Source organism: Nerophis lumbriciformis, linkage group LG05 (genome assembly GCF_033978685.3).
Source record: "Nerophis lumbriciformis linkage group LG05, RoL_Nlum_v2.1, whole genome shotgun sequence".
Classification (NCBI taxonomy): Eukaryota; Metazoa; Chordata; class Actinopteri; order Syngnathiformes; family Syngnathidae; genus Nerophis; species Nerophis lumbriciformis.
The window spans coordinates 36,017,764-36,036,952 of NC_084552.2; the positions used below are offsets into that span (position 1 = coordinate 36,017,764).

Genomic DNA, 19,189 nt, shown 5'->3' on the forward strand with positions numbered 1-19,189 from the left:
TGCCGGCAATAAGTCGGACCCGTTTCCAGTGAGTGTTGGACTCCGCCAAGGCTGCCCTTTGTCACCAATTCTGTTCATAACTTTTATGGACAGAATTTCTAGGTGCTGTCAGGGCGTTGAGGGTATCTGGTTTGGTGGCTGCAGGATCAGGTCTCTGCTATTTGCAAATGATGTGGTCCTGATGGCTTCATCTGGCCAAGATCTTCAGCTCTCACTGGATCGGTTCGCAGCCGAGTGTGAAGCAACTGGGATGGGAATCAGCACCTCCAAGTCCGAGTCCATGGTTCTCGCCCGGAAAAGGGTGGTGCCATCTCTGGGTTGGGGAGGAGATCTTGCCCCAAGTGGAGGAGTTCAAGTACCTCGGAGTCTTGTTCACGAGTGAGGGAAGAGTGGATCGTGAGATCGACAGGCGGCGTCTTCAGTAATGCGGACGCTGTATCGATCTGTTGTGGTGAAGAAGGAGCTGAGCCGGAAGGCAAAGCTCTCAATTTACCGGTCGATCTACGTTCCCATCCTCACCTATGGTCATGAGCTTTGGGTCATGACCTAAAGGACAAAATCACGGGTACAAGCGGTCAAAATGAGTTTCCTCTGTCGGGTGGCGGGGCTCTCCCATAGAGATAGGGTGAGAAGCTTTGTCATCCGGGAGCAGCTCAAAGTAAAGCCGCTGCTCCTCCACATCGAGAGGAGCCAGTTGAGGTGGTTCGGGTATCTGGTCAGGATGCCACCCGAACGCCTCCCTAGGGAGGTGTTTCGGGCACGTCCGACCGGTAGGAGGCCACGGGGAAGACCCAGGACACGTTGGGAAGACTATCTCTCCCAGCTGGTCTGGGAACGTCTCGGGATCCCCCGGGAGGAGCGGGACGAAGTGGCTGGAGAGAGGGAAGTCTGGGCTTCCCTGCTTAGGCTGCTGCCCCCGCGACACAACCTCAGATAAGCGGAAGAAGATGGATGGATGGATGGAAACCATTTACTTGTCAAGTACGCTTAAATATGTTTACTAAGTCTCCTAATTCGACTACAAACGTTGCACCTTTACCAGAAATGACCCATTAGTGCGTTCATACCAAGAACGTATAAAAAAAATGCAGTGCACTGTTGGTACCAATCAAATACATAAACTCACTTTACATTTGAAAAGGTATTCAGGAGCTCAAATAACTGTCTATATTTAGTGAACTGACTAATTAGACCAGGCTTTCTTTAAGAGAGCCGAAATTCTTATCACTAATTTGATCAGCAAGGGAAAAGAGTGCTGCATGTATGAAGCCAACATAGGGCGTTGTCTCAAGTCAATTCACAGAATAATTCCCAGCAGGAAGACGCTTTAACAAACTTTTTGTAAGCACAGTACTGTATTGTATTTGTATGCCTGCATTTTTTTTCTTAATTAAAATGTTTAATACAAATTTAAAAATGTACACAATAATTGTCAGCAACATGTTGTAGGATATAGAACTTCTAAACTAGGGAAATTCAACTAACTTGATTTGGGGGACACATTTCTAGAAAGCTAAGAACCAGGTGGCCAGACTTTCCCCTTCACTATGGTTCTTATTTTGTATACTGCGGACCACCAACGTCCTCCACAGTAGACATTTGATTTTGTCAACATTACAAGAGCGCTGTTGTTTTGAAGGACCTTCTGCTAAAAAGCTAGTCAAATATAATTTCCATTACAGCACTCTGTTTTTATCATTTGCTGCAAAAATATGAGTCTCTCACAAGTGATGACCTAAATTGGAACTTTCAGGAACACTACTAGTAACTACAGATGTTGGACAAATGACTACTGCCTGCATATGAAGTAAACGAGTTACAGCAACACCCTAGTTACATAAATCCATCCATCCATTTGCTACCGCTTGTCCCTTTCAGGGTCGCGGGGGATGCTCACATTATGTAAAGAAATAAAACTGTCAAAAAAACCCCGAAAAAAGAGGTGCCTTGAGGAACACCTCAGTAAAATCACAAGTTCAGATCCCAGTGTTCTTTTGGCAAGGTTAAAATATCAATGTGATGGGCCAATGGGTTTACAGTTGTCTAAAATCCTCTTACAACAGGAGCACTGTATTTTCTACGTTTTGAAGTAAACTCAGGGGCGGATGTGGACCCCCAGTTGAATGGCCCTGATCTAAGCCATATAATATGCCACACACGTTTGCAAGTAGCATGTTTTTTTTCCCCAAAATCGCAGCTGCTCCACATAAAAACAAACACAAAACTACTTTATTCCATTTGAGACAGAGACTCACCTTTGGATGAAGTGCATCTCTTACCTCCCATAAATAAGTAAAAATGGGGGGGGGGGGGGGGGGTCAATAAGCTTGAATGCATTGTTGTGCCCCATTAGAGGCTTACAAACAGGCTTATAATATAACACAACTATTTTTCCCCCCTTTAATCATCAGAGATACATTCAAACCATCATAATCATTAAGTGTAAAGAAGAATATACAAACAAAATTCCATATTATAGTTTATTGAGAATATATTCAATATTTGTCACATGAATACATAATTTGGTCAAATTTTACATTTCCATTTATTATAAGAAGAACATTTAAGAAAAATATTGATGAGGCTTAAAATTTAAAATTATTTGGATAACAAGTCTTATCAAGAAGGTTCAAATAAAAATAAAAAAATACATTTTTAAATTCCATTTTCAAGATTGTTAATGACTAAGCTAATGAACACTACATTCACTCACACCATGCAATAATGCAATAAAAAAGACACAAATGTTAGCTATGGTGTTACATTTTTGTATGTTATAGTCTTAAAAAAATGACTAATGGTGATTCACAGAAAAACGAATTATGAGCAAACTGTCCTCTTGGTGAACTTTTATGCTTTGCTACCACTCACCACCTCTGAGCTTTCTGCTGAAAAAGGGTTGATGGAATTGGTTTCCATAGCTTGGTAAACAAAGAACAGGAAAGCAGCTCCTATCACCAACAGGAGCATCTTTTTCCACAGCGCCATGCCTGGGCGTGCTACTTTGGTTGGAGCAGCAGGGGGCATGGCAGACAGGAGCTTGGTGGTGCTGGGCAAGAGGTTGGGGGAGAAGGTTGGCACACTGCTGACTCTGTTGATAATACGGTTCTCTGTGTAGGAGGAAGAGGTGGAGTTGCTGAGTATTTGAGCCGTTTTGGAAGAAAAGTAGGAGTTTTCATCATTCAAGAGATCACGGGAGGTCACGGGGCGTCCGGCAGCTCCCCGGATAGGTCGTCTGCAAGTGGCCCTACAAGAAGACAAAGACTTCTGGTTTCTGGCTCTGAAAGTCCAACATAAATCATGAATCTGCAGTCTCAAAAGACTAATGCAGTACTTACGTAAATCCTAGTGAACTGTTGATGTCATTGGGGAACAGCTCTTTCAGAACATCCTTCTCGTCCACCTTAGGGGTTTGGTCACTGGCTGCTATCTTCTCCACCTATGTCACGTGCAAAAAAGGTGGACATCATGAATATGAGTGGAATATTCCACATTTTCACAAATCAAGTGCTTAGCCAGATAACAGATTCAACTCCCAAACGAATAGGACACCTCACCATGTGACATGTACAAAAAAAAAGTTAGTCCAACCCCCATGTTCAACATACTAGGTCCGGCTGTGACTGCACAGACCTGTCTCACTAACATCTCATTGGACAGTGGCAATGCACAACTGCGCTTCTCTAGGCTGCGTGTCGACATGAGGTTTGTGATTTCCTGTGGTCTCCTTATATAAGTCAGGTCATCTGGAGGATCACACGCCACCTACTCACAAAGAAGTGTGTGTGGGTGACCTTTATCTACCCAACTGTACAGCTGTCACAACTAAAAAAAAACTTAACAGCTGTACACACACAAGCACAATTTATGTATTGCCCACTACCAACCATATGGTGTGTGTGTGAGAGCTAAACCTGTTCGTGCTTCACCACCCAACACCACCATTCTGTTTGACATGTTCAGAAGTAATACACTGTACAGTGGAACCTATTGATGTCGACAACCCTCGGACTGGTTGATTCACGTTGACATAAGCGGCTGTCGATATAACTGAAAATAGCCATGGATTACACATTTACTTGTGACTTTGTCCAGTGACATGAATTTATATTTTTGTTTTGATTATTTTGTATTATATATCATCTTATAATCTCATCTCACGAAACAGCTTTGTCTCCAGCAGGTTAGACTACTGCAAAGGCCTTCTCACGGTCTAAAGCAGCTGCAGTACATCCAAAATACGGTACTGCTACTCGAGTCCTGACGAGAACCAGAAAATATGCCCACATTAGTCCAGTGCTTAGGTCACTGCACTGGCTTCCTGTTGCTCAGAGTCGACTTTAAAACAGCTTTGCTTTTGTACAAGTCTTTTCATGGTCTTGTGCCAAATCACATCTCTGACATGTGAGAGCCATAGGAACCATGAATCTGCTGGTGCCCAGAGTCAGGGAAAACATGGCGAGGCTGTGTTCCAGTTTTATGCTCCTAAAACCTGGGAAATTATTCTTAAAGATGTGAGACAAGCTTCAATGTTCAAATTCAGCCCGAAAACATTTTTTTTAAATTGTCTATCTGTGTTGGCCCTGCGATGAGGTGGCGATTTGTCCAAGGTGTACCCTGCCTTTTGCCTGAGTGCAGCTGGGATAGGATCCAAGTAGTCGAAAATGGATGGATGTGCATGACAACTAAAAGTATTTTATCTATACTTTTATTTATTTATTTTAATTATAAGAGTTTTTATGATGATTTTATTTTATGTTTTTCATTTGAATGATTACTTTAATAATTATTTTCTTTTTAGTTTTGCCTTCTATACATTTTCTGTCCAGCACTTTGAATTGCCTTTGTTTACGAATTGTGCTCTATAAATAAACGTGCCATGCCTGCAGTAATTTGGTTTTATGTCTTGAAAGTCTTTGTAAAATTAGCAAATTACATTTAAAAGTGGAGGACTTTAGGATTTTCAATGAGAAACTGATCAGCACAGTTACCAGCTCAGTGTTAAATTAAAAAATATATTTTATTCATAAACAATTAACATTTATTACAATGTGAACACACAAAAAAATACTGAATATTGGTAACGTTGAGTAGTGGTATCGATTACTGTGTAAGCAGTATTGTTACCGTATCTGTTCAAATGTGAAAAGTTACCCATCCCTATAGAGCAGTTATGTTGTTGTATTTCACTCTGTTTAGTCATAAAGATGAAGTTAATTCTACATGATCATGTAAACATAACATTTTTTTAAAGAAATTACCCCTTGGTTGGTAAATTGGATGTCAACAAAAGTGATCAACCATGTATGTCGACATGGATTTATGTTTATGTAATAAGACAAACATTGCGGACAACGACTTGATGAGTTGGTCGCCTTAGATGGGTTGTCGACATATGTGGGTTCCACTGTAATACAAAAAAAAAAAACTGGTGCCACCACATACATACATACAGGAGAAGTTGAAATGTACCGCTGCTTTCCCACTGCTTGGTTTGGATCCAAACTGCTCTAAAACTGACCAGTGGGACTCTTGCTTTTTAATGGGCGAGACATTTCGCATAGGACTAAACGTCACTGGGTCAATTTTCGTATAGCAAATCCAAGGGGGGGAAGCCCTGGATTGCTTGGCAGCTGGTTGCGGGATTTGTTCCTCTGGCAGGGCCTTTGGCTTGTGAAAAGCAGAGTGTGACATTAGATTACACGTCTATGGATGCGCAGAATAAATCACCAAGTACAGCACACCCCAACAGATGATCTTAAAGATGTAAAACTTTTTTCTGAAGTTGGCCCAGGTCATGGCTCATGTTCCTCGGACACCAGAATAAAAAGGAGGACAAAAAGAGAAGCTCCACTCCTGCGATATGTCGCGTTGGCCAATTGTGTCAATCAAAATAAACTAATGCCAGTACGAGTAGAGATCACTCAAAAGCCAACCAATTAGTTTAACCTCTAAAATCAGGGGTGTTCAAAGCACAACCTGGGTAGCATTTGTGCTTTGCAGCCCGTTTTTGATTGGCCAGTAACACACTAGAGACAAAATTAAACACGGCCACCATGAGAACATCACACAAAAACAAAGAGCATTTGGAAATGTCTCAATCTTTCAGGTGATTTTTGGGCGTCCTGTTTTGGAGAAAATATAAACAATTTTTTGTCAAAACTTGCTCATAACAACATGCAGGTTTTGGTTTTGTTAGTATTTGGGATGGAATGGTTTATGAAAAAAATTGAAACCATTCAGTTGACCTGACACTTTGTGTGTTGTTCTGATGTTTTTTCTTTGTTATGAATTAGTTTGGAGCGGAGAACCCTATTAATTCCACGTTAACGAAAATGTAGACAGAATCACAGTAATGGCCAATAAAAACAGAATCTACTATTATGAGTAGAAAGTGATGGAAACGGGCGTAATATGACTGAAATGCTGTTATTGTGATGATAAACAATGTTTGTTACACAGATCTCTACGTGGCCACCTCCAACGCAAGTGTGCGAAAAATAACTACGAAACTCATCTAAAGAGCAAAAGAGTTCTCAAATTACTTTTCTTTGCATCAGTTGATATGCTTTTTTACAAATGTTAAGACTACTTGTCGTCCAAAAGCCTAGTGAAAGGCACAGGAAAAACACCATGCTGCTGCTAATGCTAGACAGCTGTTGTAGTCGACGCAGCACACGATGCCAGGGATTGTAATAGACACAGACATGATTTGTGTGTGGTCACCTAATGATAGCGATTCAGCAAAATTTAGCTACTAATGCTCGCTATCGATGAATGTACAGTATATTCCATCATGACAAACTGACTGCAAATCGTAGTCACTTTACCTCAAACCGATGAACAATTTTTATTAAATATAATTAGTAACATGCTGTCGTTCTTGTTATATTTTTTGGGTTTAAAAATGTAACTGAGCAAGTTACACACAGCCCCTTTAATGATAACTTGGACTGGTAAAACTATAGTTTGGTGTTGAAATAATAATAATAATAATAATAATAATAATAATAATAATAACATTAATAATAATAAGAAATGCAGAGGACACACATTTCACCACACCTAGTGTGTGTGTGACAATCATTGGTACTTTAACTTAACTGTCTGTGTTTTTATAATGTTATACTTTGTATTTATACGTTTTCTTCTATTCTATTTATGTGGGCAGTTAAGGAGCTGCTCTTCAACTCTCATTATACACAGGATAATGACAATAAAGGCTTTCTTTTCTATTCTAATGATGCATCCTTCTGTGTGCTTTATTTTACTAACTTAAAGCAGTTATTGGTACATTATGTTAAAATAATATGCTTTGACTTGAAAATGCTGGGCAAAATTGTCCAATGATGTACAAATGTAAGGATTTTTGCATTTAATTCAAGTGTTGGAGCTGTAAGAGCCATTTTAGGTTTTATTTTATCAGATATTTTTGTAACAACTGAAAACTGGTAATGGTGCATTAATGCGATATATGGTTTTCTGCAGTGTAAAAAAGCACGACAGGGTACAAGAAACCAAAAACTGTGACAACAAAACAGTAAAAAGATCCAAACCATGGATTTTGTGAACTCTTGCACTCCAAGTTAGTATGGCAAAGCCCTCAAAAATGTGTCACCTAGCTGAGATGTCGGTCGTTTTTTTCTGTAGAAATATTTAATAGCTCAGAATATCCTGACCCATATTGGCTTGCTTAGCGTGTTCAATGAATTCAAACATGAATAATAATATAGTGCCTCCTCACACCGTTTAAATTCCCTACTTTGTGGAATAAGTTTGGACATCCCCTTCTTTAAACCCTTAGCCACTTTAAAATATATCCCTAATAAATAAGGTTTGTATGTGCGTCTACAAGCTCTACATGGATTATCTTGTTATCAAAGTGAAGAGGAGAAAAAAGGTTATGTTTAGCATTTAGCAGACACTGTATTCGTCCATATTGAGCAATTACCATAGCAACACAGACGACGCAGCAGTCCAGCAGTTTTTAAAGGGCTGAATAAGTGATAAGCCCAGAACTACCTGAATGGGCCAAGATGAGTCTGCCAAAGGCTCAGCCCGAGCAGGACTTTCCAACCTGTTGCAAACATTTCGGTTGGACTCCAATGTGACCTGATGATTTATTACAGGCCTGAGATCCTCAAGCAGTATTTGCTGGGAGAGAGAGAAGAAGAGTAAGGAGAAAACGAGCGAAAAGAACACTGCATTGAAGAGTGGAGTTGGATATTAAAAACAATATAAATTGTGTGGGATGGAAAAAACGTTAAGACAGACAAAAAGGTCACTTAGGTGAACCATGTCCTTCGAAACAGCAGGAGGAGCTGCTCACTCAAAATCACACATCACAGCACACACAGTACACATTACAAGGAGGGAAGCAAACATTACTTATTTTTCAGAGAAATCCCCTTTAAATTCGTCAAATTAAGCTTTCCACAAAACTAAAGATGTAAAGAAATAGATATTGCGTTGCTCTGAAACAGACATCGTGGTAAGAGAACGAAAAGTCAGCAGTGAAAAGAATCCACCATGGCTAATCCACATCATGTGCTTTAAGTCTGACATACAGAAAAACACAGTTTGCAAATGAACATGCAGCCTTGCACTGAGTAAAATTAACTTTTCTTCCTTTCCAAGTGAGGGCACATTATAATGAAACCCAGCCGTGTTCCATGCTGCTGATATTAGTGGAAACTCAGTTTTTGTAAGGTTATACCTAATTAGCAGATAAACAGCTTTGTTACAGTGCGGCTATGCATCGTACCAGTTTTCATACACTTATGGGATTGAAAGACAAATCAATTATGGGCCCTTAGTAATTGATTTTAACCATTCTTTTCTGCAGAGTGAAATGACTATACAACATCAGTGATTTTTACGTATCGCCTTAACCAGATGCTTTTTGTAGCCATGAACAGGCTTCTGGCATAATTTCTTGCACAATATCTGACCACTCCTTTTGGCAGTATTGGGGGTTTCCTGAGATGAACCCTGCTTTTGAGCATAGTCCACAAATAATTTTATGAGACGAGATCATTGTCCTGTTGAAACACTCGAGGGGTGCTTAAGATTCAGCCGAACAGCTGTAGATTTTAAGTGAAGTTGAAGATTAGGGAGGTCACCCGTTTTATTGATACTATACTCTCTGTGCAGTAATTAGTTGCCCACATTGGAGTGTATGGGAATTTCTGACAAGAAGGTATGTACCGCGGACCCAGTTTAGTCTGACGTATATGGGTGTCGCTGTAAACAAGACCAAAAATAGCCGTTGCCTGTAAGTTTACTCTTGACATACACTAGAGGTGTAAGGAGAAGGGGCAATAAATATTGTTTTAACCTAGAGCAGTTGACTTAATTTGTCGTTTGCAAATTGGCCAAAGTTAAAATTTTTTCAACTAAAAAAAATAAGAACACCAGCAGTTAGCTTATGTTATCAATAGTGGTTTATAAGAACTTATTTGCTTTAGAAATGTCTATATCTTTCACAATTAGAAGTTAAACACTTCCCCGTAGACCGAAATCAGTGTTGGCTTGGATTGGCCTTAATTTTGTGTGTCTATGACACGCGTATGCCCACCCAGATAGGAGATATTTCCGAATGACAGAATTAAAAAACAGATGCAATACACCATAAATCAGGTGGCGGGTCGTTATGCTTTTTCTCTGTGCGCGTGCATATATGGGGTTACAATGATCCAATGTAAGAACCTTCTAAGTAATGTATCTACCTAACTGTGACATACAGCAGCTTTAACACAAGAGGACATTAATTTAATTAATTAAAATAATTTTTTATAGAAATTACCTATTTGGGTCTCAAATTTTATGTTGACAAAAGCAGTCGACCATGTATGTCAACATAGGCTTAAGCGAGCACTTGATGATTTGTTCGACTTAAATGGGTTTGCTTTTCTGCACTCAGAGGGGACCAGAAAACTGAATGAAAAGGCTAAATGTGACAAGTGTTTTCTAGCTTGTATTGCGATTAATTTTACTTCATACTTGGCCTATAAGTATGTAATAGGTCTTGACTGTTAAACTCTAGAGCTACTATGAAATACAATAAACGTCATATGAATAAATATAATCAATATGTAAAGTATACCGAGTGGTGGTATTTTAGGTACCGGTTCCTAATTGGGTCAGTCCATGAAAATTCTAGACTAATGATACAGCTATCGGTACTTTTTTTTATCCATCTGACCGTCGTAATTATGACACGCGCGCTGTCACATTCATTCAGGTGCCGCTGCAAAGCATTAAAAAAAACACACGGCGAAACAGCCAATCAAAGTCTAACTTTTAACCGCCCAACTTCCAGGTTTGCAAAAGTAAACAGAATCATAGATTTACGTGTCATCGGAATAGCGGGTGGAATCAATGTTCGCTAAAAAGCAGAATCTATATGCGAAAAGTCGTGAAAATTGTCGTAATGTGACTGAGTTGCTGTCATTGAGAGGAAAAGGGGAAACACACAACTTGAGAAACACTTACCGGTACCTCCGCGGAGCCGTGGCAGCCAGAGGCAATCCCTCTATACACAGCCCTGCACGGTGAACCCTTCTGGGGCCATTTCTGTGCTTGCCTCCGGACACACGACCAAGTTAAACTACCAAACTAACTCTAAAATACAAAGCCGAAAAATTTCCCAAATGACTTGTACGTGTCAGGTGATATTTCTTTTTGCAAATATAATGACTACTCTTGCCACAAAGCTGTGTGATAAAAACAGTGCTACTACTGCAGCAAGTTGTGGATGGCATCCTAATGACAGCAGACCTTATACAGTAAGTGATATTTTATTATGTTTTTTGTCTCAGTGAGCAGAAATTAGTGATAAAGAAAGAAAAAAACAAACGTTGTGATGCGTTTTTTAAAGTAATGCGCCACGTATGCTTGAAATGATCAAAATACATAAATATTAACTGTCTGCATCGTTAATTGATTATTATCGTTTACTAACAGATTCTATAATCGTCTCTGTCCAAATTGTAATGCAACTAAAAATCGATTGTTCCCCCCACTTCTAATAGCCAGTATGTTCCAGGAAACCAACCAATAATTCTGGCAAGAAGAGTGGTCAACTATCCTTGTTGATGGCTACAGACAGCGCCTGGTTAAGGTACAACGGGTAAATTACAAAATATAAATATTGAGGTTGTAAACTTTTGAGCCTGTGTAACCAGTTTTGATGAGAAAAACCCCAAAATGAATTCAAATATGTTCACCCAATTTCTGTTTTTAAAAAGCGTTGATGAAAAAAAAAAAAAAAAAAAAAGCGTTGATGACGTTGTATAAATCAGTCCACATTGAAAAAAACAACGGTTTAAGTATATATACAAAGCCCCAAAATGAATATGAAATTAATGTCTATGATTAGTGTAAGTACAAACGTCTGATGGGAACTGGAAATACTTTCACCTATTATTTGGATTGATTACATTCTGTTAGGAGTTACATTAAAATAGCAAAACAAGGAAATGTGAAAGACCAACACAAAACTTCTTAATTTTGGTTCATTAAAATAATGTAACGAAAAACTACTTTGTCAAAGTGACAATTGGGTTCAGAAATAAAATAATTTACCCCAAAAGCAGAAAATCTACTTACAGTCTTGTACTGGCTGCTACGTGTGCGTGTTGTGATTGGTGTCTTCCCTCTGCTTCTTACTGGCTTCTCCACCACTGGAACTGGCTCAGGCTCAGGTTCTTCAACTATCACATCTAAAAACAAACAGTACTATAAATATACTAAGCATACAGGTGATGCGTACCCGTTTATGTCGATCCCACTTAGACTGGCTGACTCACGTCAACATGAGCGTTTTGGATAACTGAAATCAAATGAAAGAAAAAACTAGCCATTGCTTATACATTTACTTGTCACTTTTGTAAGACAAATAACAAGAATGGGGAGCAATCAATCATTTGTAAATCATTCTTCCAGTGACTATCTAAATGGGTAGATTTTGTTAAGTTTCTGTGGTTGAATCCAGGTGAATACTGCCATGCTTTTCTTTTTAAGTTCATCCATCCATCCATCCATTTTCTACCGCTTATTCCCTTTGGGGTCGCTGGAGCCTATCTCAGCTACAATCGGGCGGAAGGCGGGGTACACCCTGGACAAGTCGCCACCTCATCGCAGGGCCAACACAGATAGACAGACAACATTCACACTCACATCCACACACTAGGGCCAATTTAGTGTTGCCAATCAACTTATCCCCAGGTGCATGTCTTTGGAGGTGGGAGGAAGCCGGAGTACCCGGAGGGAACCCACGCAGTCACGGGGAGAACATGCAAACTCCACACAGAAAGATCCCGAGCCCGGGATTGAACCCAAGACTACTCAGGACGTTCGTATTGTGAGGCAGATGCACTAACCCCTCTGCCACCGTGAAGTGGCAGAGGGGTTAAGTTTTAATTTTAAGTTCAGTTTGCACTAAATAGAAAGTCACTGTATGCAATCTAATGTTGTGTAACTCGACAGTAGTTATGTCGGTGTTAACGAAAATGACAAAGTTAAAGGGCACTTATTGTACAAATTTTCAGCCCTTTGAATTTGATATGGCTGTAGAGCAGTTACACATACTGTAATTACCTGCACAGAAAGCTTTATAGATCGGCTCTGCATCGCTTCTTTGTATTTTCTACAGCCTGCAAAAACTGTTTTGTGTAATTAACTCCACCCCAGCTCTCCTCCATGTATGCCTCCCACAAAGCCCACTGCAAAGCCACATCTCCTTATTTTGCCATAGTGGGATTTGAGTGTGAACAGCCATTTTTTTACAATGGTATCAGAATTTCTTATCTGAAAATGTCACCTAATCATATAAAGCCGTGTATTTTGACCCCCAATCCAATCTGTAACAATGAGTGCAATTCCTTACCATCCTCCTTGTCACTGTAGAGTTCTGATTCAGAGTTGCCATTGTGGGTGATTTGAATCTCTGTGACCACTATCTTTGTTATTCCTTCCTGTGCAGAACCACCATTAAGAAGCTTCTGCAACTTCTTCTCGTACAGCTGACGGGTAGATGCTGGGAGGATGAAAAAAATGGGTGGATCAGTCAAGATAAACTACGTAATCAATCAATGGATTTAGATTAACATTCTGATCAATTTATACTATAATAAATATCTAGAATAGTCAAGCAGGCCCAAACGATTCATCTTCAGAGTGGCAGCGTTCTAGAAGATTTCATTTACTCAAAAATATGAATAAAATTAATTTGTAATACTACATTTAGACTGCTGGAGTGACAAACAACGTAATTGGTGAAATCATATTTTACACAGATATGTCTTGGTAAAATGTGATTACCAAGATGTGATTGTGTGCTAATGCAAATATCAATCTGCTGTTGTAATTCTAAAACTTTATTTAGGTAGTTTGTATTTACCAAAACCAAGATTGTTTTCAAAACAGTTTTTAATAAGTACATTTGTGATAACTTAGAGTAGAGTAATATAAAAGATACACACACATCCAAACACATATGGACATCCATTTAGGGCTGGTTGGTATATTGGGTGTTATAGTAATACCTGTATGTTTTAGAAAGAGATATATATTTCAGACAATATCACCGTAGCGGTATTTTTGCTACGGTCGTTTGCTCTTCTCTGCGCCTGACGGGCAAAGCACAGGGCCTTCCCTTTGGCTCAACTCCGCCCCTTGCATATTTACGTAGGCCTCTCTGACGCAACAAAACAAACTTTTCAAAATAATATGGCGGCTCGGGTGCCAATTTCTTGACTCCTGAGTGATGCTGCATTTGGCTATGAGTGAGTGACTACAGCTTTATTTACACGTACACCAATTTGCTTGGGAACATATATCTCTCCTTTTAGCGACTTATTCACTCATTTCATCTGTTTATGTTGTTAAGTTCTGTTAGCGAATTAGCACAGCAGCTAGCGATAGCTTCTCTCTGCTGCTCGCTAGGTGTGTCAAATGTTTAGCTACTGCTTGGCTTGTAAGTGCCTCCCCAGATAGCTCGTGCGGACTAACCTAGTATAGCGGCTGGGTAGCTGAAGAGTAGTTTCAAACTGAATAGCCAGCGGCCTTCACCGCATCACCGCAGTGAGCCAGTAGAAGCTTCATCTATCCCAGTGCACAAGCCTGAGGCCATAAACCGTTAAACGTAAATGAACAAAAACTGCTTTGCTTTGACATAGTACCGTCTAACTAATTTATAGAAATAAACAACACGTTACTACTTACAACAAAAATAATCTGAGTACCGTATTTTCCGCACTATAAGGCGCACCTAAAAACCACAATTTTTCTCAAAAGCTGACAGTGCGCCTTATAACCCGGTGCGCTTTATTACGATTCATTTTCATAAAGTTTCGGTCTCGCAACTTCGGTAAACAGCCGCCATCTTTTTTCCCGGTAGAACAGGAAGCGCTTCTTCTTCTACGCAAGCAACCGCCAAGGAAAGCACCCGCCCCCATAGAACAGGAAGCGCTTCACCCGCCCCCGGAAGAAGAAGAAAAAACGCGCGGATATCACCGTACGTTTCATTTCCTGTTTACATCTGTAAAGACCACAAAATGGCTCCTACTAAGCGATCCGGTTCATAAAAAGACGCAATCTCTCCACCGCACACGGATTACTACCGTATTTCACAGCTGATATTCCTGTGAACCGCACTGTGGAACGGGAGCACGTACGGTGAATATTCGCACCACAGGGAATGAGAAGTCATCCTTCACTGTGGTTCTAGCTTGCCATGCTAACTTCCACCCATGATGATATTCAAAAGGAAGACCTTGCCAAAAGAGACCTTTCCAGCCGGCGTCATCATAAAAGCTAACTCGAAGGGATGGATGGATGAAGAAAAGATGAGCGAGTGGTTAAGGGAAGTTTACGCGAAGAGGCCGGGTGGCTTTTTTCACACAGCTCCGAAGGCGAACACACCTTCACTAAGACGGGCAGATAGCGCCGGTCGACATACGCCAACATCTGCCAGTGGATCGTAAATGCCTGGGCAGATAGTTTCGGTCACAACTGTGGTCCGAGCTTTCCGGAAGGCAGGATTCACAGAACTGCTGCACAACAACAGCGACACTGAATCCGATGACTTCGACGAGGCGGAGCCGGCCATTTTTGGATCCCACGCTTGCGCAACTTTTCAATTCGGACACCGAAGACGAAGAATTCGAAGGATTTACGAATGAAGAATAACTTCAGAAGGTGAGCGCTATGTTTATTTTGTGTGTTGTGACATTAACGTTCGAGCAACATTATGTTGCTATTTATTGCTCTACACCATTTTGAATTTTACTATGTTTGTGATTGCACATTTGCGTACATTTTGGGACAGAGTTGTTAGAACGCTGGTTTTCAATATATTATTAAAGTTTGACTGAACTATCTGACTGTTTTTTTGACATTCACTTTAGCGCAGCGTTTTTTTGACATTCACTTTAGCGCAGCGTAGGCGCGGCTTATAGACCGGGGCGGCTTATTGGTGGACAAAATTATGAAATATGTAATTCATAGAAGGTGCGGCTAATAATCCGGTGCGCCTTATAGTGCGGAAAATACGGTATGCTCCACACTGGTTATCTAGCCATAAAACCTTAAACACGTTTCACTTTTTGTTTAAGATAAAAAGGTGTATACCATATACCGCAATTCGGACTAAAAATACCGGCATATCAGTTTTGGTTCATATCGCCCAGTCCTACATCAATTCTTGCGTCATTCGTTTACTCAGTAATCATATACAAGCGGCTGCGAAAGGCAAAACCCAGGCATGCAGAGCACCCCCACAAGTATGCAACCCGTCTTCACCAAAACCGTGATGATGGCGTGGTAACTGCACAACATTATATTTATAACATGCCTTCTTACTACTAAGTAAATTAACTTACAACAGGACTAAAATGCTATGCAAAATGTACAAGGCATTTGTGAATTGTAACACCTGTGGGCAGTGTGTAACATATGGGGGAAGCGCATGACCTCAATCTTTCTGGGCCACCCTGCACTGAGTGTCGTTCCAGTTTGACGTTTCTTTCATAGAGGGAGTTTTTCCTCTATAAACATGGCATGATGATAGCCTGGCCTTTCATTTACTACATGGTTGCGCTTGCAATTTATCATTTGTTTTTTAAGCATATGCGCAGGAGCAATCACACTAATTGAATATTATGTTTTGGTTATTGAGTCTTTCCAGTGTTTCCTATTCCTATGAAAGATTGTAAAATGTAAATATGGAGGAGCAATTGCAATCCAGTCCGCTACATTGCGTGCATGCATGCGTGCACATGTTTGTCAGTGTATTGATTATCAGCTCAACCAGCAGCTGCCCAATCCCACCACTGGCTGCGCACATGCATATGTGCACGCCAAATGTAACAGTAGTGAGACCATATAAATAACTGACTCACCCACAATCGGGCCAGCATGCACTCCATGCTTGATCAGTTCTTCTCTCAGGTCTTCGTCAGTCAGCGTTGTCACGTCCAGCTCCACTGGAACCTTTTCAGTTTTCCGAGGTGCTTTCTGTGAAAACCATGGATTGTTAACCATGGAACCATAAACAATGTGTTACCATCACGTGCCCTTGTAGGTCAGTTTTTCTGAGTTTATGTGATTAGAAAATAACACTCAACTGGTCTGGTGGAAGGAAGGTCACTTTTGGTTTTAGATTTCGGTTTGAGAGTCCTACGATTAAAAATGTGGCCTCCTTTGGGCTTTACAATGTTTTGGTGATGTAACGTAGGCAGGCAAAAAAGAGAAAAACAAGTGTTCACTCCACACTCATAAGCATGTTTACTTGTGCAACGCTGGACAGTTAACATCTTAATGTCCTCCAATAAGCACACAACGTTGGTCTTTTGTATTTTAGTGAAGTTGTTTACAAAAGGTTAATATGGTAGGCTATAAGCTACTAGGAGCTTAGCAGCTACACAACAAATACGCACACTAGCAAGTTTGACATTCATAATAAGTGTTCTTAACAATATTGCCATCTAAACACCAACATGTATCAATACAAACAATTATGAAATAATGACAATTACATATTACTTACAGATAGAAAGTATTTAAGGCAGAAGAACAAACTTATCAGCTTAACTTCATGAATCATTGAGGCCACTATGTTACAATTACAACTCCACTCCAATTTAAAGGGGAACTGCACTTTTTTTTAATTTTGCCTATTGTTCACAATCATTATGAAAAGAAAAGAATGCATATGCATTTATGTGTGTGTGGGTGGGGGTTTTTTAAACATGATAAAAATGCTTTCAAGACGCAGCTAATGGGAGCCACTGTTTTAGCCTTCAAAGCCCTCTAAAACAATTTCAAAGCCCTCCCTCAACGTTTTATATACACGCTGCAAGTCTATATATAATGTAGTAACAGACATGTTCATTACAATATGTATTATGTTGTAGGGCTGGACGATTATATGATCGTGATCGTTGATCGCGATTAATTTGAGTTCGATCACGGTGATCAGCTGTCAGCACATTTTCTCGATCAAACATGGAGGAACTCTCTTAATTTCCCCTCAGGGATTAATAAAGTATTTCTGATTCTGAACTGTCTGTTAGAAGTTACAGCACTAGTAACAAGTAGGGAAGCAACAATGCTCGGTGTAATCCTGCACGGAACAATCCACCTTAATAGACCGTGATCCTGTGTGTATCTGTGAAAATATGTTTTTGCGTACCTTTGCGTGTGTCTTCGTGAAAGTTTGTGTCCGTGTATGTGCTCGACCTCCCGTTCTACCGCGCGAAAATCAGGCTTGTCACGGCGTAATAAATGTTCAATCAGCGTTGTGCCTCTTCTCCTTACACAGCTCGGAAGTGCAGCCCAGAAGAACAGAATAAAGAAATATGACTAACACTAGCATAAAAGTTTAAATAACATTTAGAAGGAGCAGCAGCTTTAGTGACAGTCCTTAGTTTCACTATCTGCTGCGGCACACTAGTAATTCTTCCCTAAATGCGGACTGGCAGGCACTCACAAGAGTCTTTATTAGTCCCGACTTGGAGAATAAACACACCCACTAATTTAATCGAAAAAAAAGCATTTCTATATCTAAATATTTTTCAAATCAGACTTTTTGTTTATGTGTCTGCAAAGATTCAACTCCTCTGATATAACATTTACTAAAAAACTCTGCATAGAGACACTTTGATTGATTGATTGTCACATATATCGATATCACATATCACGGTTATAGTAGCCTAAATAATTGCGGTTATGATTATTATCGCAGTATTGTTGAATAGGCTCAAAAAGTCACTGAACTCTTTTCTAATTCCAAACGGGCCAAGTGCATATAAGCCAGCGCTGCAGCGATTCCGTTTCCAGGAAGTGAGTGGTGTTGCCTAAAATGCATTAATAAATGACGATTTTTCGGAAATAACAATTTAAACGGTACTACTAACCGCACAGAATTTTATCGCAGTTTATCATTATCCCTAGTACTGATAAAGCTTGTCCTTTACCTTATGACGGTGGTATAAAATGTAGTTATAAAGATAGTAGTATTTTTTTGTTTACATGAATTCAAGGGTCAGAGCCTTAGGAGCCATTCTTAAGTTTTATTTCATAAAATATTTTTGTAAGAATCACAATTGATAAATGGTAAAGGTGGATTATTTTGATATATGGTATTCTGGGGTGATGGGGAAAAAAAAACAAAATGCACTGAACCATAAATCGTGACAAGATCCAAACTGTGGGTTTTGTGAAGCGTTGCACCTGTGCTCCATACTAGGGCTGAGCAATATGGTCTTTTTTTAATATCGCAATATTTTAAGGCCATATCGCAATACACGATATATATCGATATTTTGCCTTAGCCTTGAATGAACACTTGATGCATATAATCACAGCAGTATGATGATTCTATGTGTCTACATTAAAACATTCTTCTTCATACTGCATTAATATACGCTCATTTTAAACTTAGAAGGAAATCACAACTAAAAAAATCACTATTTTTTTCATACGGTGTTGATCTGGAAATGTTTGCCTCGGCATTTTGATGGTGTGGGCGTGTGGCACCGAACGGAGATGTTGACGTGCGGAGTAAGCACTCTTCATTCTCTAGCAGGTGACTTTTCAAATGATGCTACATATTAGCAGTAATGCTACTTTTTATAGCAACGCTTTTGCCCCACACTTGACAAATTACGGTTATTCCCCTGCTGTT

The 19,189-nt window shown here is 39.9% G+C and overlaps 1 protein-coding gene across 5 annotated transcripts in view; it reads right to left on the reverse strand.

Annotated features, from left to right (window-relative positions):
- Positions 1-2,466: 2,466 nt before the first annotated feature.
- tmpoa (thymopoietin a) overlaps positions 2,467-19,189 on the reverse strand; it is a 31,787-nt gene continuing 15,064 nt past the window's right edge. Inside the window, exons 2-9 of one of the 5 annotated variants that reach the window (XM_061960647.2) lie at positions 16,404-16,518; positions 12,890-13,039; positions 11,611-11,723; positions 8,023-8,154; positions 5,473-5,670; positions 3,634-3,765; positions 3,339-3,439; positions 2,467-3,247 (exon numbers count right to left, since the gene is read on the reverse strand). In XM_061960647.2, coding sequence (XP_061816631.1) covers positions 2,851-3,247; positions 3,339-3,439; positions 3,634-3,765; positions 5,473-5,670; positions 8,023-8,154; positions 11,611-11,723; positions 12,890-13,039; positions 16,404-16,518 — 1,338 coding nt within the window. In that variant the 3' untranslated portion in view covers positions 2,467-2,850. The remainder of the gene's footprint in view (positions 3,248-3,338; positions 3,440-3,633; positions 3,766-5,472; positions 5,671-8,022; positions 8,155-11,610; positions 11,724-12,889; positions 13,040-16,403; positions 16,519-19,189) is intronic. The other 4 variants (XM_061960649.2, XM_061960648.2, XM_061960650.2 and 1 more) reach the window with 4 other exon arrangements.